General features: G+C 40.8%; 1 protein-coding gene, 1 non-coding gene and 1 pseudogene across 2 annotated transcripts in view; all 3 read left to right on the top strand.

The window, feature by feature from the left end:
* Positions 1-7,512: 7,512 nt before the first annotated feature.
* Positions 7,513-27,388, top strand: part of ACADL (acyl-CoA dehydrogenase long chain) — a 46,780-nt gene continuing 26,904 nt past the window's right edge. Inside the window, exons 1-5 of the mRNA XM_081582715.1 lie at positions 7,513-7,657; positions 20,417-20,572; positions 21,593-21,730; positions 25,446-25,610; positions 25,932-25,998. Of these exons, the coding sequence (XP_081438841.1) occupies positions 7,581-7,657; positions 20,417-20,572; positions 21,593-21,730; positions 25,446-25,610; positions 25,932-25,998 (603 nt within the window). The 5' untranslated portion in view covers positions 7,513-7,580. The remainder of the gene's footprint in view (positions 7,658-20,416; positions 20,573-21,592; positions 21,731-25,445; positions 25,611-25,931; positions 25,999-27,388) is intronic.
* TRNAR-CCG (transfer RNA arginine (anticodon CCG)) lies at positions 13,005-13,076 on the top strand. The gene has a single exon. It is a non-coding gene; the product is annotated as a tRNA-Arg (tRNA).
* LOC145542515 (small ribosomal subunit protein eS6 pseudogene) lies at positions 23,836-25,385 on the top strand (annotated as a pseudogene).

Below are 27,388 nucleotides of genomic sequence, written 5' to 3'. Positions count from 1 at the left end.
GGAATGGGATGGGGAGGGAAGAGGGAGGGGGGTTCAGGATGGGGAACACATGTACACCCATGGCTGATTCATGTCAGTGTATGGCAAAACCACTACAATATTGTAAAGTAATTAGCCTCCAATTAAAATTAATTAATTAATTTAAAAAAATAAAATAAAAAGCAGAGACATTACTTCACCTATGAAGTTCCATATAGTCAAAGCTATTGTTTTTACAGTAGTCATGTGAGAGCTGGACAATAAAAAAGGCTGAGCACCCAAGAACTGATTCCTTCGAATCATGGTGCTGGAGAAGACTCTTGAGAGTCCCTTTGACTGCACAAAGATCAAACCAGTCAATCCTAAAGGAAATCAATCCTGAACACTCACTAGAAGGACTGATGCTGAAGCTGAAGCTCCAATACATTGGCAGCCTAATGTGAAGAACTGACTTATTGGAAAAGACCCTGATGCTGGGAAAGACTGAATGCAAGATGAGAAAGTGACGACAGAGGCTGATATGGTTGGACGGCATCACTGACTCAATAGACGTGAGTTTGAGCAGACTCCGGGAGATGGTACAGGACAGGGAAGCCTGGCGTGCTGCAGCCCATAGGGTCTCAAAGAGTCAGACAGGACTGAGTGACTGAACCACCTGGATGAGGGCCTTAGTTCCTACGGAAAACTCAAAGGTATTTTGTTATGTATATTCCTTGAGGAAGAATCAGGCCCCTGCCTTAAAGCTGCATTATTGTTGTTTGACTGTTTCTCCTTTGTTTCTGCATTCCCTCCCTTCCCTAATAAATAGCTCTTTGAATTCCCAACCCAGGGATCAAACCGTAGTCTCCAGGCAAGAATACCATTTCCTACTGCAGAGGATCTTCCCAACCCAGGGACCATTGCAATGGCAGGAGGGTTCTTTATGACTAATGCCACCTGGGAAGCTTGAATGAAGCCTATTTCCTACAAACAAGTAACAAGACACAGAAAACCCAGTCATGGTCAATGAAGAGTATTTTTATGAGGAAAAAAAGTGAATTAATTAAGCCTAATTTTAAAAATTACCTGTGAGACATGATGAGTGAGTGAGTGGAAGTCACTCAGTCACGTCCAACTCTTTGTGACCCCATAGACTGTAGTCTGCCAGATTCCTCTGTCTATGGAATTCTCCAGGCCAGAATACTGGAGAGGGTAGCTGTTCCCTTCTCCAGGGGATCTTTCTAACTCAAGGATTGAACCCAGGTCTCCTGCCTTGCAGGCAGATTCTTTACCATCTGAGCAACCAGGGAAGCCCTGGTGAGACATGATACATGTTAACAATATGGAATCCTGGACCTCATCATCAGATATTCTGATTCAACAAGTGGTGCTGCTATAGTTATTCTCAGACCATTAACTCACACTGAAATAGAGTTTTATTATTATCTTCACTGTCAGAGACTCAGTAAGACCATGTAGAGAAGGATCTCATTGCTCCATACTGACACAGGAGAGAAGGGACAGGGCATAGACTTTAAAAGAATGATATAGCTCAAGGACAAGACATAAACCAAATGGGTCCAAGATGGTGGACAAGTGAACTTCCACTAGACCCTGAGCCTCAGTATACTTGTAACACATCAGCAAGCTAAGTGATAGTGGCCCTCACAGTCTGGTTCTAAGTTTTTGTTATTCAGTTGCCAAGTCATGTCCACTTGTTCTCAACCACATACACTACAGCATGCCAGCCTTCCCTGTCCTTCACCATCTCCCAGAATTTGCCCAAGTTCATGTCCATTGAATTGGTGATGCTATCCAACAATCTCATCCTCTGTTGCCCTCTTCTCTTCTGCCTTCAGTCTTTTCCAGCATCAGGGTTTTTACCTGTGAGTCAGGTGTTCATATCAGATGGCCAAAGGCTAACTATAAAAAACCAAAAACTGGTCAATGGCCCAATTCCTGGAAATCTCTACCCCCTTCCCATAAATAGTTGCAATAATCCTCCCATGCATTAGCCTATGAAATTACCCATCCCATAAAAACTAACCATGCCACATTTCAGGGCCTCTCACCTTCTGAGGTGGCCCATGCTCTGTGGAGTGTGTTTCTCTCTAAATAAATCCACTTCTTACCTATCACTTTATGTCTCACTGAATTATTTCTGTCATGAAACATCAAGAACCTGAGCTTCATTAAGTCCTGAAACCAAGTGTGTGATCTCAGTTGGAAGCCACAAAGGTTCAAGTCCCAAACTGGGTTTTAGCTGGGTTCAAGTCCGAGCATGTGGGTTCAAGTCCCAATCTGAAGTAAACGGATTCAGTAATAACAGATTACTTGATCAGCTAATCAGCATCTTGAAAAAACAACTTTGGTCCCAGGAAGCGAGTAAATACCCTGGCACAGACTCCTAATAGTTGAGATGGCTTAAGAAGGTTGATTATTAAGTCCAGAATTCTAGCAAGTCTGCATGGAGTCTTGGGCTTCCCCAGCTAGCTAATAATATTCATATGCTTTTGTTTGCAATTAAAACTTACTTTAAAAAAAAAAACCTTCTTTATACTGCATTCAATTAGTTGTTGGTTCTTGATTTCTAACACAACATGTCTTTTTTTCACTTGTACCATTGCAGGCCCTTGATAACCAACTATCCTTGGCTATTAGAATGGCCTTAATGTCCTGCTTTACCCTCTTAGAAATCCACTCTGAAAACTCTTCAGTGTTCAATCTTTCCGAGGTTTCCTATTACCAAAAAACCAAATCCACAAATTTCAAAAGTATGTACTTCGTTAAATTGAAATGTAGATTATTGGGCTTCCCTGGTGGTTCAGTGCTAAAGAATCCACCTGTCAAGGTAGGAGACACAGGTTTGGGATGACCCTGGCTCTTCCCCGATCTGGGAAGACCCCACAAGCCACCGAGCAACTAAACCTGGATGCCACAACTATTGAGCCTGTCCTCTAGAGCCTGAGAACCACAACTACTGAGCCCACGTGCCACAGCTACTGAAGCCTGCCCACTCTAGAGCCCTGTTCCACAACAAGAAAGCCACCACAATGAGAAGTCTGTGTACTGAAATTAGAAAGTAGCTCCGATTCTCTGCAACTTGAGAAAAGCCTGCACAGCAACAAAGATCCAACACAGCCAAAAATAAATAAATATGTTAGTATAAATAACTATATAAAAACATATAAATATATAAATAAATGTGTTAGTCATTCAGTTCAGTTCAGTTCAGTCCAGTCGCTCAGTCGTGTCCGACTCTCTGCGACCCCATGAATTGCAGCACACCAGGCCTCTCTGTCCATCACCAACTCCCGGAGTCTACCCAAACCCATGTTCATCGAGTCGGTGATGCCATCCAACCATCTCATCCTCTGTCGTCCCCTTCTCCTCCCGCCCCCAATCCTACCCAGCATTAGGGTCTTTTCCAACGAGTCAACCCTTCGCATGAGGTGGCCAAAGTATTGGAGCTTCAGCTTCAACATCAGACCTTCCAATGAACACCCAGGATTGATCTCCTTTAGGATGGATTGATTGGATCTCCTTGCAGTCCAAGGGACTCTCAAGAGTCTTCTCCAACACCACAGTTCAAAAGCATCAATTCTGCGGCGCTCAGCTTTCTTCACCGTCCAACTCTCACATCCATACATGACCAATGGAAAAACCATAGCCTTGACTACACGAACTTTTGTTGGCAAAGTAATGTCTCTGCTTTTAAACATGCCATCTAGGTTGGCCATAACCTTCCTTCCAAGGAGTAAGCGTCTTTTAATTTCATGGCTGCAGTCACCATCTGCAGTGATTCTGGAGCCCAAAAAAGTAAAGTCTGACACTGTTTCCACTGTTTCCCCATCTATTTCCCATGGAGTGATGGGACCAGATGCCATGATCTTAGTTTTCTGAACGTTGAGCTTTAAGCCAACTTTTTCACTCTCCTCCTTCACCTTCATCAAGAGGCTCTTTAGTTCTTCACTTTCTGCCATAAGGGTGGTGTCATCCACATATCTGAGGTTATTGATATTTCTCCCGGCAATCTTGATTCCAGCTTGTGTTTCTTCCAGCCCAGCGTTTCTCATGATGTACTCTGCATGAAAGTTAAATAAGCAGGGTGACAATATACAGCCTTGAAGTACTCCTTTTCCTATTTGGAACCAGTCTGTTGTTCCATGTCCAGTTCTAACTGTTGCTTCCTGACCTGCATACAGATTTCTCAAGAGACAGGTCAGATGGTCTGGTATTGCCATCTCTTTCAGAATTTTCCACAGTTTATTGTGATCCACACAGTCAAAGGCTTTGGCATAGTCAATAAAGCAGAAATAGATGTTTTTCTGGAACTCTCTTGCTTTTTCGATGATCCAGCGGATATTGGCAACTTGATCTCTGGTTCCTCTGCCTTTTCTAAAACCAGCTTAAACATCTGGAAGTTTACGGTTCACGTATTGCTGAAGCCTGGCTTGGAGAATTTTGAGCATTACTTTACTAGCATGTGAGATGAATGCAATTGTGCGGTAGTTTGAGCATTCTTTGGCATTGCCTTTCTTTGGGATTGGAACGAAAACTGACCTTTTCCAGTCCTGTGGCCACTGCTGAGTTTTCCAAATTTGCTGGCATATTGAGTGCAGCACTTTCACAGCATCACCTTTGAGGATTTGAAATAGCTCAACTGGAATTCCATCACCTCCACTAGCTTTGTTCGTAGTGATGCTTTCTAAGGCCCACTTGACTTCACATTCCAGGATGTCTGGCTCTAGGTGAGTGATCACACCATCGTGATTATCTGGGTCGTGAAGATCTTTTTTGTACAGTTTTTCTGTGTATTCTTGCCACCTCTTCTTAATATCTTCTGCTTCTGAAGGGCCATACCATTTCTGTCCTTTATCGAGCCTATCTTTGCATGAAATGTTCCTTTGGTATCTCCAATTTTCTTGAAGAGGTCTCTAGTCTTTCCCAATCTGTTGTTTTCCTCTATTTGTTTGCATTGATCGCTGAGGAAGGCTTTCTTATCTCTCCTTGCTATTCTTTGGAACTCTGCATTCAGATGAGAATATCTTTCCTTTTCTCCTTTGCTTTTTGCTTCTCTTCTCTTCCCAGCTATCTGTAAGGCCTCCTCAGACAGCCAGTTTGCTTTTTTGCATTTCTTTTCCATGGGGATTTTCTTGATCCCTGTCTCCTGTACAATGTCACGAACCTCTGTCCATAGTTCATCAGGCACTCTGTCTATCAGGTCTATGCAGTACTTGGATGCAATCTCAAAAACGACAGAATGATCTCTGTTCGTTTCCAAGGCAAACCATTCAATATCACGGTAATCCAAGTCTATGCCCCGACCAGTAACGCCGAAGAAGCTGAAGTTGAACGGTTCTCTGAAGACCTACAAGACCTTCTAGAACTAACACCCGAAAAAGATGTCCTTTTCATTATAGGTGACTGGAATGCAAAAGTAGGAAGTCAAGAAACACCTGGCGTAACAGGCAAGTTTGGCCTTGGAGTACAGAATGAAGCAGGGCAAAGGCTAATAGAGTTTTGCCACGAGAACGCACTGGTAATAGCAAACACCCTATTCCAACAACACAAGAGAAGACTCTACACGTGGACATCACCAGATGGTCAACACCGAAATCAGATTGATTATATTCTTTGCAGCCAAAGATGTAGAAGCTCTATACAGTCAGCAAAAACAAGACCAGGAGCAGACTGTGGCTCAGATCATGAACTGCTTATTGCCAAATTCAGACTTAAATTGAAGAAAGTAGGGAAAACCACTAGTCCATTCAGGTATGACCTAGATCAAATCCCTTATGAGTTAGTCATTCAGTCGGGTCCAACTCTTGGCAACCCCACGGACTGTAACCCACCAGGCTTCTCTGTCCATGGAATTCTCCAGGCAAGAATACTAGAGTAAGTAGCCATTCCCTTCTTCAGGGGATCTTCCCAACCCAGGAATTGAACCCAAGTTTCCTACATTGCAGGCAGATTTTTTTTAAAAAACAAAGAAATGTAGATTATTAAACAGTATTTGATGACTTGAACAAAAAGGAAATGGTAAGACATGAATTCAAATAAAATACTATTGAAGAGCAAAACTAAATTTTTTAATTTTCATACTAAACATATTTTAATTTTTGCCAAGAAATGGCTACTAATTTTTGCAAGAAAAAAAATGATAACATCACATTTCTTTGAAAATGGTGTTTGCAGTCATCTCTGTGAAGTAAATCAATCTTCAGTGTTAGAAAATAAACTTCATGGAACAGTATAGAGGGTCCTTAAAAAACTAAAAATAGAACTACCATATGATCCAGCAATCCTAACATACATCAGAGAAAATCATAATGCAAAAGAATACATGCACCCCAATGTTCATTGAAGCTTTATTCACAATATCCACACCATGGAAATAACCTAAACATCCATCCACAGAGGAGTGGGTAATGTAGATGTGGCACATAGATACAATGCAAGATTATTCAACCATAAAAAGAATGAAATGATGTCATTTGCAGCAACATGGATGGACCTGGGGGTTATCATACTAAGTGAAATCAGACAGAGAAAGACAAATATGATTATTGCTTATATGTGGAGTATCAAAATGATACAAATGAAGAACTTTCTTACAAAAGGGAAATAGACTCACAGATGTAGAAAACAAACTTACCAGAGGATAAAGGGAAGGGAAGGATAAATTGGGAGATTGGTGTTGACATAGACACACTACTATATATAAAATAGGTGAGTTTTGAAAACAAAACAAAAAAATAATATCGAAAACTAATAAGGCCTACTATATACCACCTGGAACTCTACTCTGTAATGACCCATATGGGAAAAGAATTCTTAAAAGAGTGGATATATGTATATGCATAATTAATTCACTTTGCTATGCAGCAGAAACTAACACAATATTGTAAATCAACTATACACCAATAAAATGTTTTTAAAATGGAGTATAAGCTACACAATCTTTGAACTGGTATGTTGTGCACCAGCCTGGAGGACAATCCACGCCAGTATTCTTGCCTGGAGAATCCCATGGACAGAGGAGCCTAGCGGGCTACAGTCCATAGGGTCGCAAAGAGTCAAGACAGGACTGAAGCGACTTAGCACGCTGGCACGTTGTACACTTGACACTAATATTGTAAATCAACTACTTCAATTTAAAAAATAATAATAATAAGGAAAAAAAATCCTAGAAAGGAAAAGAAAAGGTACTTCATGTAAGTCTGAGTTTGTGTTTGGGTGCATTTCTGAGGCTCCAGAACTTACACCGGTTCCTCAAAGCGGTTCAGAACACTGAAAAGAACTGCTTAGATACACAACAACGCCGTAGGAAAAATTAAGTTTCCCGCTTGCAGTCTTTCTTTTGGTAAGATTCCAGAGGGGTGCGTGTCCCAGCGCTGGGCGACTCACCACCGCAGGCACAGGGGATGGGAGACCGCGGACACAGCTCCGAAAGCACGCTCAGGCTGCAGGTAGCAGGGCGGCTGCGCGACGCTTTTTGGGCGGGACTGCCCCGGAGGAAGGTTCCGGGGTAGTCCACTGGCCCGGCCCCTCGCCCTGCGCACCCTGAGTCCGGAGGAGACGTGTCTGTTGCCCCTCCGGCAGCCCTCGCTGTCCCAGCCATGGCCACCAGCCTCCTCCGCGGGACCCTGCGCTTGTGGGGCGGCCGCGTTGCGCCGCGCCTGCCGCCGGCCTCGAGGTGAGCGCCGGCTGGGCTCCAGCTAGTCCGGCCCCGGGGCTGCAGGGCCGGGCGGGGACCCGCACACCACTCCTGGGGACTAGAAACCAGGCGGCCGCGCTCTCAGGGCAGGCGGTCTCGCCACCAGGGGCTGGGGCTGAGCTGTGGGGGCGAAAGTGGGTGGGAGAAGAGGCTGGGCTTTTTTGCCCCTGGGCTCCCAGAACCTGATGGGACCCACAGCGGTTAGCAGGGCGCGCGCCGGCCTAGCAGCCTCAACGCGAGCACAGCCAAAGGCGGCGGGAGGCGCGGGGGGTGTCCCTCAATACTCCTGTGGCTCCAGTCTAGCCCGTCTGGATCCGAGGGCCGCAACGGGCACTGTGAGTCCGCATTTTCTAGAGTTCTTGCGAAACGTCGACGCACCCTCGGGCATAGTTGGCAAGAGTTCGATGCACGACCTCGAACTAGTTAGATCTGTGGCAGAAGGCACAGCCAACTTGTGAACAGGACTTGCACTGCCTCTCGGATCTCTAGAAAAGAAAGCACGTGAAAGCACGTGTGGCCATGCTGGCCTAGAGAAGACATCCCAGGACAGGAAAAGACCTGGTGACAGCTGCATTAAATAAGGAAATTGACGTAAGACTTAACAAATCCTTTAGTAAGTTAAATGCATGGGAATTAATGGAGAGAGTTTCTAAGTGACTCGGTGATTATTAAGGTAATGTTTATAAGATCAAAATCTTCCAATACCGGCTGAAACCTTAAATAGAGTCATTGGATAAATAAACTGGAAGCATTTGTTTATTTATTCATTCTCTATGTAAAAAAAGTGACAGGATGAATAAATCAACTTATGGCGGCATTATGGCGATTCTGGCTCAGTGGTAAAGAATCCGGCCTGCCAATGCAGGAGAGGTGGGCTACAGTCCATGGGGTGGCAAAGAGTCAGATGGGACTGCACGCACACAGGATGCTATGGGAATGGAAACAAATTTCCTGCTGCTCCTGAGGAGGGCTGGGAAGGCTTCATGGAGGAGTAACTTCACTTTTCGAAACACATACTTTTCTAAGCTCTCCCCCAAACTTCATAAGACAGTCATGCTCAAATTTTTGGATTTTAAACTTTATGCTGTTAAACTTTGTTGTTTAGTCACCAAGTCAGACTCTTTGTGACCCCAGGGACTAGCCCACCAGGCTCCTCTGTCCATGGGATTTCTCTGGCTAGAGTACTGTGGTGGGTTGCCATTTCCTTCTTTAGGGGATCTTCCCCACACAGGGATTGAACCCACAACTCCTTCTTGGCAGGCAGATTCTTTACCACTGAGCCACCGGCAAAGCCTGCTGTGAAAATGAGAGGGCCTCGAAGATCTTTTGTTTGTGTCAGTTTTATCTTTGGACATTGATGTCAACAGATATCTACAAAACTGGGAAATTTTTTTTTATGTACCAAAAATCTTTATTCTCACATCTGATACTGAATCTGTGGCTGCAGGTAATATGTCACAATTTTGAGAATAAAATGTCCCATTGTCTTCATTCTTTGGAAGTCTTCAGTCACAAAGGTACACCTTATTTTCATAGCAAGATAAGTGAATTAGGTTGGAAGGGGATTAAGGAGTTACACTGATGATAATAGGGGAGCACTTTTCCGAGCATATCCTTTCAGATTAGTTTACAAAAGTAGTGACAGAACCATGATTTCAGTGAAAATCAACATAAGTTATACCTTAAAAAAAAAAAATCAGTTCAGAAATACTAGGTGTAAGACAAGCATGCAAAATTCGAACATGTGAAATTTTACAAATATTTAGTTCACCTAAAAGTAGCTCCTTACATGTTAATATAAACATTATTACAAAAAGTAACTTTTCCACAAAGAAAAAAGTGAGAAGAGTGACACTGTTTTGCATTTTTGTAGATCCCTTAATATCTGGCTTAGTAGAAGACAGCCTGATTTTCTTTTTCTGTTTTTAAACTTTTTATTTTATATTGGCATATAGCCAATTAGCAATGTTATGATAGTTTCAGGTGGACAGCAAAGGGACTTAGCCATACATATACATATACATGTATCCATTCTCCTCCAAACTCCCCTCCCACATCAGTCAATCAGTTCAGTCACTCAATCGTGTCTGACTCTTTGTGACCCCATGGACTGCACCACACCAGGATTTCCTGCCCATCACTAACTCCTGGGACTTGTTGAAACTCATGTCCATCAAGTCAGTGATGCCATCCAACCATCTCATCCCCTGTCGCCCCCTTCTCCTCCTGCCTTTAATCTTTCCTAGAATCAGAGTCTTTTCCAGTGAGTCAGTTCTTCACATCAGGTGGCCAAAGTATTGGAGCTTCAGCATCAGTCCTTCCAATGAATATTCAGGACTGATTTCCTTTAGGATGGACTGGTTTGATCTCCTTGCAGTCCAAGTGACTCTCAAGAGTCTTCTCCAACACCACAGTTCAAAAGCCTCTCCCATATAGACTGCCTGTAACACTGAGCAGAGTTCCCTGTGCTATGTATGGTAGGTCCTTGTTGGTTATCCATTTCAAATATAGCAGTCTACATGTTGATCACAAACTCCCTGCCTATCCCTTCCTCCATCCTTCCCCCAAACATTCCCCCTCCTAAGTTCCTTCTCTTAAGTCTGTAAATTAAGACTGCCTAATTTTCATACCTGCTTCTTCATTGTCTATTGTGATGTTGTTTTGCTTGATGGATAGGAAGAATGAGCTTCCCAGGTGGCACTAGTGGTTAAGAACCCACCTGCCAAAGCAGGAAATGTAAGAGACACAGGTTCGATTCCTGAGTCGGGAAGATCCTCTGGAGAAGGGCATGGCAACCCATTCCAGTATTCTCGCCTGGAGAATCCCATGGACAGAGGAGCCTGGAAGGCTATAGTCTATAGAGTCACATGGAGTTAGACACCACTGAAGCAACTTAGCACACACATAGGAAGAATATTGGAACAAAGAGGACCTGAGGGACCCTCTAAATAGGTCAGAGGCTCTAATTTTATTATAACAGGTGTTGACAAAAAAATATAGTCACAATCTGAAAGTGGAGAGTTATTTTATTTGGTGGAAATGTTTAGGACTCCAAGCCCAGGAGATAGCCTCTCAGAAGCTCTGAGAAAACTGCTCCAAGGAGGCAGAAAGGAAGTCAGGCTATATACAAGTTTGCAACAAAGGGAGACAGCAGTCTGAACGTCAAAGATCAGGTATCAAATTAAGGAATTTAGCATTCTATGTATGGGAAGAGGCAAGCCTCTTGGCTCAATGAATTCATTCCTTCATATGCACCTCAGCTATCTGGGGCCAATCCTGTTTCCTTGTTCATCTTGCTTCTTGAATTCCCCCAGCTCCTCAGCAATCACTGTGGGGAGATTGCAGCATCTGCTGGATCTCAGTTTGGGGAGCCCTCTTTCACTTTTGGAGGCCAGAAATCACTGATGGCTGTGACATTTCTTGTTGATTAATATGGCAGGAGATATTTTCATTTCACACAGGCTTCTTAAACTTTAACATGCATGTGAATCATTTAGGATAAAATATTAAGATACAGTTAGGCCTGAACAGCATGTATTTGAACTGCGAGGGTCCACTTACATGGGAATTTTTTTCAGTAGTAAACACTACAGTACTACACAGTCTTTGGTTGCTTGAATCCGAGGATGAAGAACCGTGCTCTGGAGGAATCTCAAATATGGAGAGCTGATGATGGGGTACACGTGGATTTTTGACTGTGTGCAGGTTGGGTGTCCCTCACCCCTTTGTTGTTCACAGGTCAAGTATGCTGACTAATTTAATAGGTCTTGGATGAGGCCTGAAATTGTGTATTTATCACCAGCTCGCAACCTGAAGGTACTGGTGGAGACTGTCTCCCTTCTTTTATAATGTAAATGAGGCTTAAAAAATTATGATAATAATAATAATAATTAGAGCCTAGCCTATTAGATTAGTAGCAGTTTAATGCATTAGGAAAACAATGAACAATTTATTCAGTATAGATTTCCTGTTTTTTGTAGGGAGAAAAGGGGCCAATTTGTTTAGTACTGGTTCCTTGGTCTTGGAAAAAAATGGATATTCCAGCAAACTTACTGCCAAGTATTTTGATTTTCTTCCCCCTGCACATTCTCTTTTGAACACTTTTGACTGATCTGAAAGTCTTTGTTCTTTCTGGCACTTCTGTCACTTTCCTGTGTCTTAGTGTGTTTTATTTAGAAATGCTCCAAAGATTTCCTTTATGTTACATGGGATATAAAATTTTAAGATCCAGGAAGACCCAAATATAAGTTCCACTCAATGATTTACTAATCATGCTGACAAATGATTCAGTGTCTTCATGTCTCAGTACTGAAAGGTTGTTTGCTGAATCACGAAAAGATGTCGGGATTCTTGGCCTCCGGAGGAGAAGAATTCAGTCCGGGGCCAGAGACGAGGCTTGATTGCTGAGACCTTTTGTGTAATAAAGTTTATTCAAGTATAAAAGGGATAGAGAAAGCTTCTGACATAGGCATCAGAAGGGGGCAGAAAGAGTAGTGCTAGTGTTAGCAGTGGAGTTATATACTCTTAAGATAGCAGGATTAGCCAGGTTTAATCCAGAGACTGTCCTTAGGCAGGATATATTATTGTTATCTAATCTTTGTAAAGACAGACCTACTCCCATAATTTACATTTTAAGATAACAGAATTAGCCAGAAAGTTTAATCCAGAGACTGTCCTCAGGTGGGATACATTATTGTTATATAATCCTAAGGAATGTAGAGAGAAAAGAAAAAAAAAGTTTGTCCTTTCTTCCTCCTTGAGAATTCCAGAACCCTCTCTCCTTGGGGACCCCTAGACTTCTTATCAACCTGCCTAGGAACGGACTCTCTCAGTACCCTAGTCTCAGCACATTTTTTCCCTTAAGGAAAAATCCCAAGTATGGACCAAGACATTGTGTATTATAAAGAAATTGGAACCAATCCTTTCAGTAGAGAATGAAGTAGATTTTATTCTCTCTATTGCTGTAATGTTACAGTGATGTGCAAGACCTTTGCTTGCTATTGTATCCCAAGTTACCTGAATGGTTCCCAGTACATATTACACACTCAGAAAGTATTTGTTGGCTTTTATGTTTATATGAATAAACAAGCTATTAAAAATGATGATTTGGAAGACAGAGTAGCAAACCAGAAAAATATCTGTGAAGATAAACAGCAGACCAGGTATAACAATTGTACTATTAAATGTTCTCAACTAAAGGTTACCACTTAAAAGACATCTCAGATTGTATTAACAAATAAGACTCAACTAAGAGTCACTTATAATAGGTAAGCCTAAAGCAAAATGACACAATGTACATATTAAGTGTATTAATCAGCTCAGGGCTTCCCTGGTGGCTCAGAGGTTAAAGCTTCTGCCTCCGACGCGGGAGACCCAGGTTCGATCCCTGGGTCGGGAAGATGCCCTGGAGAAGGAAATGGCAACCCACTCCAGTGTTCTTGTCTGGAGAATCCCATGGACAGAGTAGCCTGGTAGGCTACAGTCCATGGGGTCGCAAAGAGTCAGACACGACTGAGCGACTTCACTTTCACTTTCACTTTCAATCAGCTCAGACTTCCATAACCAAATACTGTACACTAGGTGGTTTAAACAATAGAAATCTATTCCTCATAATTCTAGTGGCTGAATAGTCCAAAATCAAGGTACTGGCCAGTTCATTTCCTGGTCAGAGCCATCTTCCTGGCCTGTTGTTGTTCAGTCATTCAGTCGTGTCCGACTCTTTGCAACCCCATGGACTGCAGCATGCCAGGCTTCCCTGTCCTTCACCATCTCCCAGAGCTTGCTCAAACTCATGTGAATTGAGTCAGTGATGCAGTCCAACTATCTCACCCTCTGTCGTCCCCTTCTCTTGCCTTCAATCTTTCCCAGCATCAGGGTCTTTTCCAGTGAGTTGGCTGTTCACATCAGGTAGTCAAAGTATTGGAGCTTCAGCTTCAGCATCAGTCCTTCCAATGAATATTCAGGACTGATTTCCTTTAGGATGGACTGGTTTGATCTCCTTGCAGTCCAAGGGACTCTCAAGAGTCTTGTCCAATACTGCTGTTCAAAAGCATCAATCCTTTGGCACTCAGCCTTCTTTGTGGTCCAACTTACGAATCCCTGTCCATAGTTTTTCAGGCACTCTGTCTATCAGATCTAATTCCTTGAATCTATTTGTCACTTCTACTGTATAATCATAAGGAATTTGATTTAGGTCATATCTGAATGACCTTAGTGGCTTTCCCTATTTTCTTCAATTCAAGTCTGAATTTTGCAATAAGGAGTTCATGATCTGAGTCACAGTCAGCTCCTGGTCGTTTTTGCTCACTGTATAGAGCTTCTCCATCTTCAACTGCAAAAACTATAATCGATCTGATTTCAGTATTGACCTGATTTCCTTGCCTATAGACAGCCCCCTTCTCCCTTTGTCCTCACTGTGTGCACACAGAATTTTATCTCTCTCTTCCCCTTCTTATAATGTAAGTCTAGCTTCTTGGTTTAGATTCCAGCTTTAGGGCCTCATTGAACTGTAATTACCTCCTCAAACCCATATCTCCAAATACCATTACACTGGGAGTTTGAGCTTCAACATATGAATTGGATTGAGGGGAGGGAAGCGAGTGCAATTTAGTCCATTGCATTTCAGTTTATTGCATTAAGCAAAGACACATAAACTGGAACAAAATAGCCCATTTCAGGGGGATAAAAAGAAATGCCTAACTGCCAATAAAGAAGACTTAGTCTTTTCTGGACTAAGAAGAAGAGGAAAAAAAATCAAAAAGAAGGAAAGGATAGGATCAAATCAGAGTCCAAGTAAGGAAGAGAGAAACCCAAAACAGTATTGTGCAAAGCAGAAAAATACCTTTTGGCAATATTCGAATATATGATACAAAGTTTTTTTAGATGTGAGCTCAAAAGGTACAGAGTGGTACACAGAGTTTTGAAATCTTTTTAGGTGCACCCCTAGGGAGGGGTGAGATCTGAATTCAGACCACTTAACAAAAGGAACTACAGAGATGTGTTTTTTGAAGCCTGGTATGGGGGACTGCAGGGAGATGAAAGGCCAGTTTCCAAAGATCTTAAATAATTCTGTACTAATCCCTACAGAGATGGGTGGGCATTTTGATTTCGCTTTACAATTAGGTTGTAATGTGGCAATAAAAATCAACACGGTCCTGCTGCTATATGGCAAAAACCATCACAGTATTGTAAAGTAATTATCCTCCAATTAAAATTAATTAATTAATTTAAAAAATCATCACAGTTTGCATGTTATATACTTGCCATTTGAAATTGTATCAGTGCAGTTCAGTCGCTCAGTTGTGTTCGACTCTTTGCGACCCCATGAACCGCAGCAGTCCAGGCCTCCCTGTCCATCACCAACTCCCAGAATCCACCCAAACCCATGTCCATTGAGTTGGTGATGCCATCCAACCATCTCATCCTCTGTCATCCCCGTCTCTTGCCCTCAATCTTTCCCAGCATCAGAGTCTTTTCCAATGAGTCAGCTCTTCACATCAGGTGGCTAAAGTATTAGAAATTGTATAATTCTGGATAAAATATTGATGGGGATTACATTATTTTAAATACTGTACATTACATGAAAACATATCAATATTATTCTTCCTGACCTGCATGGGAGATTCCACATATAAGTGATGGCTCAGATGGTGGGGAATCTGCCTGCAATGTGGGAGACCTGGGTTCGATCCCTGGGTTGGGAAGATCCCTGGAGAAGAGAAGGGCTACCCGCTCCAGTATTTTTTTTTTTTTATAAATTTATTTATTTTAGTTGGGGGCTAATTACTTTACAATATTGTAATAATTTTTGCCATACATTGACATGAATCAGCCATGGGTTTACGTGTGTTCCCCTTCCTGGACCCCCCACCCACCTCCCTCCCCATCCCATCCCTCTGGGTCATCCCATTGCCCGGCCCTGAGCCCTTGTCTCATGCATCGAACATGGAATGGTGTTCTGTTTCACATATGATAATATACATGTTTCAATGCTATTCTCCCAGAACGTCCCACCCTCACCTTCTCCCTCAGAGTCCATAAAATTGTTCTATGCATCTGTGTCTCTTATTCTGTCTCGCATATAGGGTTATCGTTACCATCTTTCAAATTCCATATATATGCATTAGTATACTGTATTGTTGTTTTTCTTTCTGGCTTACTTCACTCTGTATAATGGGCTCCAGTTTCATCCATCTCAGTAGAACCGATTCAAATGTATTTTTTTTTTTAATGGCTGAGTAATATTCCATTGTGTATATGTACCACAGCTTCCTTATCCATTCGTCTGCTGATGGACATCTAGGTTGCTTCCATGTCCTGGCTATTGTAAACAGTGCTGCGATGAACATTGGGGTACACGCGTCTCTTTCAACTCTGGTTTCCTCGGTGTGTATGCCCAGCAGTGGGATTGCTGGGTCATATGGCAGTTCTATTCCCAGTTTTTTAAGGAATCTCCACACTGTTCTCCATAGTGGCTGTACTAGTTTGCATTCCCACCAACAGTGTAAGAGGGTTCCCTTTTCTCCACACCCTCTCCAGCATTTATTGCTTGTAGACTTTTGGATAGCAGCCATTCTGACTGGTGTGAAATGATACCTCATTGTGGTTTTGATTTGCATTTCTCTAATAATGAGTGATGTTGAGCGTCTTTTCATGTGTTTGTTAGCCATCTGTATGTCTTCTTTGGAGAAATGTCTGTTTAGTTCTTTGGCCCATTTTTTGATTGGGTCATTTATTTTTCTGGAATTCAGCTGCAGAAGTTGCTTGTATATTTTTGAGATTAATTGTTTGTCTGTTGCTTCATTTGCTATTATTTTCTCCCATTCTGAAGGCTGTCTTTTCACCTTGCTTATAGTTTCCTTTGTTGTGCAAAAGCTTTTAATTTTAATTAGGTCCCATTTGTTTACTTTTGCTTTTATTTCCAATATTCTGGGAGGTGGGTCATGGAGGATCCTGCTGTGATTTATGTCGGAGAGTGTTTTGCCTATGTTTTCCTCTAGGAGTTTTATAGTTTCTGGTCTTACATTTAGATCTTTAATCCATTTTGAGTTTATTTTTGTGTACGGTGTTAGGAAGTGTTCTAGTTTCATTCTTTTACAAGTGGTTGACCAGTTTTCCCAGCACCACTTGTTAAAGAGATTGTCTTTTCTCCATTGTATATTCTTGCCTCCTTTGTCGAAGATAAGGTGTCCATATGTGCGTGGGTTTATCTCTGGGCTTTCTATTTTGTTCCATTGATCTATATTTCTATCTTTGTGCCAGTACCATACTGTCTTGATGACTGTGGCTTTGTAGTAGAGCCTGAAGTCAGGCAGGTTGATTCCTCCAGTTCCATTCTTCTTCCTCAAGATTGCTTTGGCTATTCGAGGTTTCTTATATTTCCATACAAATTGTGAGATGATTTGTTCTAGTTCTGTGAAAAATACCATTGGTAGCTTGATAGGGATTGCATTGAATCTATAGATTGCTTTGGGTAGTATACTCATTTTCACTATATTAATTCTTCCAATCCATGAACACGGTATATTTCTCCATCTGTTTGTGTCCTCTTTGATTTCTTTCATCAGTGTTTTATAGTTTTCTATATATAAGTCTTTTGTTTCTTTAGGTAGATATATTCCTAAGTATTTTATTCTTTTTGTTGCAATGGTGAATGGTATTGTTTCCTTAATTTCTCTTTCTGTTTTCTCATTATTGGAGTATAGGAATGCAAGGGATTTCTGTGTGTTAATTTTATATCCTGCAACTTTACTATATTCATTGATCAACTCTAGTAATTTTCTAGTAGAGTCTTTAGGGTTTTCTATGTAGAGGATCATGTCATCTGCAAACAGTGAGAGTTTTACTTCTTCTTTTCCTATCTGTATTCCTTTTATTTCTTTTTCCGCTCTGATTGCTGTGGCCAAAACTTCCAAAACTATGTTGAATAGTAGTGGTGAAAGTGGGCATCCTTGCCTTGTTCCTGACTTTAGGGGAAATGCTTTCAATTTTTCACCATTGAGGATAATGTTTGCTGTGGGTTTGTCATATATAGCTTTTATTATGTTGAGGTATGTTCCTTCTATTCCTGCTTTCTGGAGGGTTTTTATCATAAATGGATGCTGAATTTTGTCAAAGGCTTTTTCTGCATCTATTGAGATAACCATATGGTTTTTTTCTTTCAATCTGTTAATGTGGTGTATTACATTGATTGATTTGCGGATGTTAAAAAAACCTTGCATTCCTGGGATAAAGCCCACTTGGTCATGATGTATGATCTTTTTAATATGATGTTGGATTCTGTTTGCTAGAATTTTATTAAGGATTTTTGCATCTATGTTCATCAGTGATATTGGCCTGTAGTTTTCCTTTTTTGTGACATCTTTGTCTGGTTTTGGAATTAGGGTGATGGTGGCCTCATAGAATGAGTTTGGAAGTTTACCATCTTCTGCAATTTTCTGGAAGAGTTTGAGTAGGATAGGTGTTAGCTCTTCTCTAAATTTTTGGTAGAATTCCACTGTGAAGCCGTCTGGTCCTGGGCTTTTGTTTGCTGGAAGATTTCTGATTACAGTTTCGATTTCCGTGCTTGTGATGGGTCTGTTAAGATCTTCTATTTCTTCCTGGTTCAGTTTTGGAAAGTTATACTTTTCTAAGAATTTGTCCATTTCTTCCAAGTTGTCCATTTTATTGGCATATAGCTGTTGGTAGTAGTCTCTTATGATCCTTTGTATTTCTGTGGAGTCTGTTGTGATCTCTCCATTTTCATTTCTAATTTTGTTGATCTGATTCTTCTCCCTTTGTTTCTTGATGCGTCTGGCTAATGGCTTGTCAATTTTGTTTATCTTCTCGAAAAACCAGCTTTTAGTTTTGTTGATTTTTGCTATGGTCTCTTTTGTTTCTTTTGCATTTATTTCTGCCCTAATTTTTAAGATTTCTTTCCTTCTACTGACCCTGGGGTTTTTCATTTCTTCCTTCTCTAGTTGCTTTAGGTGTAGAGTTAGTTGATTTATTTGATTTTTTTCTTGTTTCTTGAGGTACGCCTGTATTGCTATGAACCTTCCCCTTAGTATTGCTTTTACAGTGTCCCATAGGTTTTGGGTTGTTGTGTTTTCATTTTCATTCGTTTCTATGCATAATTTTATTTCTTTTTTGATTTCTTCTGTGATTTGTTGGTTATTCAGAAGCGTGTTGTTTAGCCTCCATATGTTGGAATTTTTAATAGTTTTTTTCCTGTAATTGAGGTCTAATCTTACTGCATTGTGGTCAGAGAAGATGGCTGGGATGATTTCAATTTTTTTGAATTTACCAAGGCTAGATTTATGGCCCAGGATGTGATCTATCCTGGAGAAAGTTCCATGTGCACTTGAGAAAAAGGTGAAATCGATTGTTTTGGGGTGGAAAGTCCTGTAAATATCAATTAAATCTAATTTGTCTATTGTATCATTTAAAGTTTGTGTTTCCTTGTTAATTTTCTGTTTAGTTGATCTATCCATATGCGTGAGCAGAGTATTAAAGTCTCCCACTATTATTGTGTTATTGTTAATTTCCCCTTTCATACTTGTTAGTATTTGCCTTATATATTGTGGTGCTCCTATGTTGGGTGCTTATATATTTATGATTGTTACGTCTTCTTCTTGGATTGATCCTTTGATCTTTATGTAGTGTCCTTCTTTGTCCCTTTTCACATCCTTTATTTTAAAGTCTATTTTATCTGAAATGAGTATTGTGACTCCTGCTTTCTTTTGGTCTCCGTTTGCATGAAATATGTTTTTCCATCCCTTCACTTTCAGCCTGTGTGTGTCCCTAGTTTTGAGGTGGGTCTCTTGTAGACAGCATATATAAGGGTCTTGTTTTTGTATCCAGTCAGCAAGCCTTTGTCTTTTGGTTGGGGCATTCAACCCATTTCCATTTAAGGTAATTATTGATAAGTATGATCCCTTTGCCATTTACTTTGTTGTTTTGAATTCGTGTTGAAACATCCTTTCTGTGTTTCCTGTTTAGAGAAGATCCTTTAGCATTTGTTGGAGAGCTGGTTTGGTGGTGCTGAATTCCCTCAGCTCTTGCTTGTCTGTAAAGCTTTTGAATTCTCCTTCATATCTGAATGAGATCCTTGCTGGGTACAGTAATCTGGGTTGTAGATTATTCTCTTTCATTACTTTAAGTATGTCCTGCCATTCCCTTCTAGCCTGAAGGGTTTCTATTGAAAGATCAGCTGTTATCCTTATGGGGATCCCCTCCGCTCCAGTATTCTTGCATGGAGAATCCCATGGAGAGAGTAGTCTGGAAGACCATAAAGTCGCACAGAGTCAGACATGACTGAGCAACTGACTACATGATGATGATTATTCTATTGTACTATTTGAATTTTACATTATTTAGTTGCCATCATGTGAATTTTACATTATTTAATCAACATTACATGACAGCACTAGTCTACCTCAGCTCACACATGTGATTAGTTCTAGGCCCAATGTCCCCTTTATGGATTTGGAAGTGAAGTTTGAGTTGAATCAGGGTAAACTACTTCTTAATCTCATGCAATGGAAGCAGATCCTAAAGTGGTTCTGCTCAAATCTGAACCAGTTTGTCCAATTTCAGACTCTTTCTACTTGTCTCTAAAGTGCCTCTAGGGGGGGAGGGGAGTCAGGATTTTTTCCATGTTATCCTATAGAATTAATTTTCCATGTTGTTCAGTGATGTTAATTTGGATGTGAAGAGTAACCTTTGACTGAATTTTCCTAATGTGTCTGTATTTTTAAGATGTTCTCATTCTGGAGGTGAAGAACGTCTAGAAACTTCTTCTGCTAAAAAATTAACAGATATAGGAACCAGAAGAATCTTCTCTTTAGAACATGACATCTTCCGGGAAAGTGTAAGGAAGTTTTTTAAAGAAGAAGTGATTCCTTATCACGCAGAGTAAGTGGCACATTTTCTTTTAAAGTAATGCACATTGGAAGTCCAAGAAGGACTGTTTTCTAGAATGCTCTTTGTTGTTTCATAGAAACAGTACTGTGTTCAGTGCTTTGTTAACATTTTTACCACTCTTCAATATAATAGTGTAAGGTTGCGGGATTCTTCAGCTAGTTCAAGGGCTTTCCTGGTAGCTCAGTGGGTAAAAAACCCTCCTACCAATGTAAGAGACTCAGGTTCAATGGCTGCCCAATCCAGTATTCTTTCCTGGAGAATTGCATGAACAGAGGAGCCTGATGAACTAACTGTAAGCTACCCATCAGTGGTGTTGCAAAGAGTTGGACACAATGGAGCACATGTGCATGCATAAACTAGTTCAAAGCTTCTTAAATGAATTTTAAAATACACAATTAAAAAATATATGTTAAGGGGCTTTCCTGGTGGTCCAGAGGTTAAGACTTCATCTTCCAATGCAGGGGGTGTCGGTTCGTTCCCTGACCGAGGACCTAGGATCCCACATGCCTTGTGGCCAAAGGACCAAAATGTAAAACAGGAGGAATATTATAACAAAATCAACAAAGACTTTAAAAAATTAAAGATATTTATATGTTGACCTAAGACAAGTTGACTGCCTGTTATTTCTCAAGCAAAGAAAGAAAAATGGGTTTATTCAGGATCAGCAGAGAATTGCGGTTCAGGGTCTGCAACCACGGTGATCTGTGTGCAAAGCCCCCCTTCCCCCCACAGCAAGGGAAGGAGAGAACGTTCATAGAGAGGAAAAGGAAGTTGGGAGGGCTGGGATAAACACAGAGTCCATGGCTTTTCAGTGGCTGAGCCCTTGCTGGGAAAAAGGAGTCTTTATTATTCCTGTTAGGCCCTACTGTTGTCACAGAGTATGAGAGCACCCCCTTTATTATCTGAAATTAAGGGACAAGTCCTGCTCAAAATCATTCATAAATTCAAATTGTAGCCATTTAAATAATATGAAAAACACTTTTTCTGATTTTAAAATTTTGTTACTTGCAGATGGGAGAAAGCTGGAGAAGTGAGTAGGGAGCTTTGGGAAAAAGCTGGAAAACAAGAACTACTTGGTATCAATATTGCAGATTGCCTTGGTGGCATTGGGGGGGACTTGTACTCGTCAGCTATTGTTTGGGAGGAGCAGTAAGTATGAAAACATTTGAAGTTGAGTCTTGTTTTGTTATCTCACCTTTCTGAGATGATTTTAAAATGATTTCCAACCTTCTTATAAGATTGAAAATTTCCTTTTAAGTTGATAAAGTAGTTGCTTCATTTCTAATTGACCCATGTGACTGTTTCAGAGATTTCAGCTGATAAATGGGGAAAAGATTTGAACCATAAATTCGTCAAAAAAGAAATGCTAATGGTTTTTTAGATGAAAAAATTTACCCATTGTACCCATCAGATGCAAATTAAATTATATCTAGAGATATATCATTTTGAGTACAAAAGGTAGTCCAAATCAAAAATCAAAATACCCAGTACTGACAAGCTTGCAGGTAAAAGTGACTCATATACTCTCGGTGGCATTATATATTAGAGCAATAAGTGCTTTGGTGATTAAAATCATGGATACATAAAAAATGAAAATATTTCTACTCTTTGGATGCCATTTTGGGGAATTTGTCTTTAGGAAATAATTTGTTAGAAAAAAAATAACAGCTATGTACAAACATCATTGCCATGTTAGAGTATAATCCCTCAAATTCAGAAGCAATCTAAATGTATGGCAGTGGGAGAATGAAGAAGGATATTCGTGCCGTGACCACAGCTGTATTCAGTTAGTTTAGTCACTCAGTCACATCTGACTCTTTGTGACCTCATGGACTGCAGCACGCCAGGGCTCCCTGTCCGTCACCAACTCACGGAGTCCACCCAAACCCATGTCCGTTGAGTCAGTGATGCCATCCAACCATCTCATCCTCTGTCATCCCCTTCTCCTCCTTCCTTCAATCTTTCCCAGCATCAGGGTCTTTTCTAATGAGTCAGTTCTTCGCATCAGGTGGCCAAAGGATTGGAGTTTCAGCTTCAGCATCAGTCCTTCCAATGAATATTCAAGACTGATTTCCTTTAGGATGGACTGGTTGGATCTCCTTGCTGTCAGACTCTCAAGAGTCTTCTGCAACACCACAGTTCAAAAGCATCAATTCTTCAGCACTCAGCTTTCTTTATAGTCTAACTCTCACATCTATACATGACTACTGGAAAAACCATAGCTTTGACTAGACAGACCTTTGTTGGCAAAGTAATGTCTCTGCTTTTTAATATGCTGTCTAGGTTGGTCATAACTTTTCGTCCGAGGAGCAAGTGTCTTAATTTCATGGCTGCAGTCACCATCTGCAGTGATTTTGGAGCCCCCCCAAAATAAAGTGTGTCACTGTTTCCATTGTTTTCCAGTCTATTTTCCATGAAGTGATGGGCCCCGATGCCATGATCTTAGTTTTCTGTATGTTGAGTTTTAAGCCAACTTTTTCACTCTCCTCTTTCACTTTCATCAAGAGGCTCTTTAGTTCTTCTTTGCTTTCTGCCATAAGTTTAGTGTCATCTGCATATCTGAGGTTATTGATATTTCTCCCAGCAATTTTGATTCCAGCTTGTGCTTCATCCAGTCCAGCATTTCTCATGATGTACTCTGCATATAAGTTAAATAAGCAGGTTGACAATATATAGCCTTGATGTACTCCTTTCCCAGATAGCTTCCCTGGTGGCTCAGAGGGTAAAGCATCTGCCCGCAATGCGGGAGACCCAAGTTCGATACCTGGGTCGGGAAGATCCCCTGGAGGAGGAAATGGCAACCCACTCCAGTACTCTTGCCTGGAAAATACCATGGATGGAGAAGCCTGGTGCAGGCTATAGTCCATAGGTTGCAAAGAGTCGGAGAAAACTGAGTGACTTCACTTTCACTTTCTTTCACTCGTTTCCCAATTTGGAAGCAGTTTGTTGTTCCATGTCCAGTTGTAATACAGCTGTGTTAGAAATACATATATCCTTATGGCAAATTCATTTGCTAAAATGAATATAGTTACTGTGTTTAGGGTAATACAGTTGTAGGTGGTAAATTTTTTTTAATGTTTTATCTTTTAATTCATTAAATAAATGATCATTGAGTTCTGCTAGAGCACTGTTATTATGTTAGAGCCAGAAGTTAAAAGGTTAGTAAAAACAAAGAGAGAAAACCTTCAGGAACTTCATGGGTTTGTGAGGAGAAAAGTTATCAGCACATAAAGTGATAAGGGTTTAGTACTGCCCTTTGAACATCTACTTCCTGGCCACTGGCTGCCAGAAACATATTGAAGTGGACGATGGATGAAAACTTCAAAAAAAAACTTCATAACTTTTGTGAGAAATGTTTGGCCACAGACACTGACACTCTAGGTGAAGAAAAGAAGGGTTATGTGGTCCAAATCGGTGGGAATGGCAAACAGGCTTTCCGCATGAAACAAGGTGTCTTGACCCATGACCAAGTCTGCCTGCTACTGAGCGAGGGTCATTCCTGTTATAGACTGAGGAAGACCGGAGGAAAAAAGAGCAGATCTGTATGGTGTTGCATTGTGGATGCCAATCTCAGTGTTCTCAATTTGGTCATCATTAAAAATAGGGAGAAGGATATTCCTGGATTCACTGATACTGTTGTGCCTCATCTCCTTGGGCCCAAAAGAGCTAGCAGAATCCAAAAACTTTTCAGTCTCTCTAAAGAAGATGATGTCCACCAGTATGTGTGAGAAAGCCTCTAAACAAAGAAGATTAGAAACCCAGGACCAGGGCACCTAAGATTCAGTGTCTGTTACTCCCCATGTTCTGTAACACAAACATTGGCATATTGCTCTGGAGAAACAGAAAACTAAGAAAAAGAAGGGAGAGGTTATAGAATATGATAAACTTTTGGCCAAGAGAATGAAGGAGGCCAAAGAAAAATGCCAGGAACGGTTTGCCCAGAGATCAAAACTGAGATGTTTAGTTCAGTTCAGTTCAGTTGCTCAGTCATGTCCAACTCTTTGCGACCCCATGAATCGCAGCACGCCAGGCCTCCGTGTCCATCACCAATTCCCAGAGTTTACCCAAACCCATGTCCATCGAGTCAGTGATGCCATCCAACCATCTCATCCTCTGTCGTCCCCTTCTCCTCCTGCCCTCAATCCGTCCCAGCATTAGGGTCTTTTCCAATGAGTCAACTCTTCGCATGAGGTGGCCAAAGTATTGGAGTTTCAGCTTCAACATCAGACCTTCCAATGAACACCCAGGACTGATCTCCTTTAGGATGGACTGGTTGGATCTCCTTGCAGTCCAAGGGACTCTCAAGAGTCTTCTCCAACACCACAGTTCAAAAGCATCAATTCTTCGACGCTCAGTTTTCTTCACTGTCCAACTCTCACATCCATACACGACCACTGGAAAAACCATAGCCTTGACTAGACGGACTTTTGTTGGCAAAGTAATGTCTCTGCTTTTAAATATGCTACCTAGGTTGGTCATAACCTTCCTTCCAAGGAGTAAGCGTCTTTTAATTTCATGGCTGCAATCACCATCAGCAGTGATTTTGGAGCCCCCCAAAATAAAGTCTAACACTGTTTCCACTGTTTCCCCATCTATTTCCCATCTAGTGATGGGACCAGATGCCATGATCTTAGTTTTCTGAATGTTGAGCTTTAAGCCAACTTTTTCACTCTCCTCTTTCACTTTCAGCAAGAGGCTCTTTAGTTCTTCTTCACTTTCTAAGAGTAACAAATGAATAAGATCAGACATCAAAGAAAGACCTTCTAGTACTTGTTGTTTTCTAATTAAGAATCAGAGGAACTAAAAAGAGAAAAAAAATAACTGTGTTTTGCTTTAAATTGTCTTCTCTTTTTTTCTTTCTAAGAGCATATTCAAATTGCACAGGCCCAGGTTTTAATCTTCATTCAGATATCGTCATGCCCTATATTGCAAACTATGGTTCAGAAGAACAGATTAAGCGCTTCATCCCCCAGATGGTTGCAGGAAAATGTATTGGTGCCATAGCAATGACAGAGCCTGGGGCTGGAAGGTAAATCAACGTTTGATTGGTTTTGAAATCTCAGAAGCAAGGTCCTAACCACAAATATGAATGAGTATGGGCCTTGTTATGCTCTGTAAAAATCAGGCTACTCTGTGAATCTCAATCAAATATCCAGTTGTATAAATACTTTAGAATATATCAGACATGATTTTTCAGTGCATTTGTGTGAACATTCCCAATATAGTTAAATGTCAATTTTTATAATGGTGTTACAGTGTGAATTATCACAGTAGATACTTACATAACAACATTGCATAGTTTATTTTTTACCAATTAATGAATTTTTTTAATCATTTCTTTCAATTATAGTGATTTGCAAGGAATAAGAACAAATGCCAAAAAGGATGGAAGTGACTGGATTCTCAATGGAAGCAAGGTTTGTAAAGAATGGCTTCTATAACTCTCCTCTCTGGAGTCATGCTGTGGGTAACAAAGCCTTAAAGACTACTCATCATGGAATCTTCTCAGCTTTCTGATTCACATGGGAATTGTTTACTTGAGCTGGCACAGGAACTGAGCTGATTTGTTTTGGAGACAGTAAGAATTATACAGCATTCATATTCCTCTTCTTTGTTCTGTTTGCATGTTCTCTCACTAGTATGGAAAATGTTGTTTTAGCGTCCAGTCAGCCTTTTTCAAACCAGAAAAAGAAAAGGTGAGGCTTACATTGTCCAAATAGGTGACAAACAATAGTTAATGAATTTGATGTTGATGAGAAATGAGGGAAAAGACTTCTTATAAATATCAAGAAGAGTTTCAAAAGATCTTAAGAGAAAAAGTATTTTCAATAGAATTTAAGAGCCCTTCAATGTTTCTGAGCATCACATCAACCCACCGATAGAATTGGAGAGCACCTGCGGTTGAGATTATAGATAGGCTCAGAAGTAAATGTATCTTTTAGAGTCTCACATCACTGATGACAGAGGTTTGTGTTTACTTAAACCTGTGTCTAGTATACACTCAGTAAAGATTTATTGATGACTGAGTGTTAAGTGAAGAAAAGATATTCATTGTCTGCACTAAGGATATCTTTCCAAAAATGTTTCAAAGACTACTGAACAATTAAAATGTCTTTCAACATTTAAATTTTTTTTATTAGTTTTATTTTATTTTTTTAGTGTTTCTTTTTTAAAAATTTTTGGCTGCACCACATGACATATGGGATCTTAGTTCCACAACCAAGGGTCACACCCATACCCCCTGCACTGGAAGCACAGAGTCTTAACCACTGGACAGCCAGGGAAGACCAAAAATTTTCTTATTTGTTTTCTGCTAAGACCTTTGCATTTGCAAAATCATAAGCTTGAATGTTGTGACGCTGTTAAATTGCTATAAAACTTTCTAAACATCCAGTTTCTGTACTATATTGTCAAGGATTAATAACAGTTTGTGGACTGACATCAGTTTGATGAACACATTTTGAGTAGCTCAGTTCTAAAGACCATTCCATTATCTAGTTTTATAATTAATTAATTTAGTTTTGGTTGCACTGGGTCTTTGCTGCTGTGTGTAGGCTTTCTCTAGTTGCAGCAAGCAGGGGCTACTCTCTAGTTGTGATATGTGGGCTTCTTGTCATGATGGCTTCTCTTGTTGCAGAGCATGGGCTCCAGGCATACAAGGATTCAATAGTTTCAGGTCCTGAGCTCTAGAATGCAGGCTCAGTAGTTGCATATGGGCCTAAGTTGCCCTGTGGCATGAGGAAACTTCCTGGACCAGGGATAGAACCTGTGTACCCTGCATTGCCAGGCATATTCTTAACCATTGGA

This window comes from Giraffa tippelskirchi, chromosome 3 (genome assembly GCF_054371585.1).
Source record: "Giraffa tippelskirchi isolate mGirTip1 chromosome 3, T2T-mGirTip1v1.2.pri, whole genome shotgun sequence".
Lineage (NCBI taxonomy): Eukaryota > Metazoa > Chordata > Mammalia > Artiodactyla > Giraffidae > Giraffa > Giraffa tippelskirchi.
This window is presented reverse-complemented; position numbering and strand designations above follow the sequence as displayed.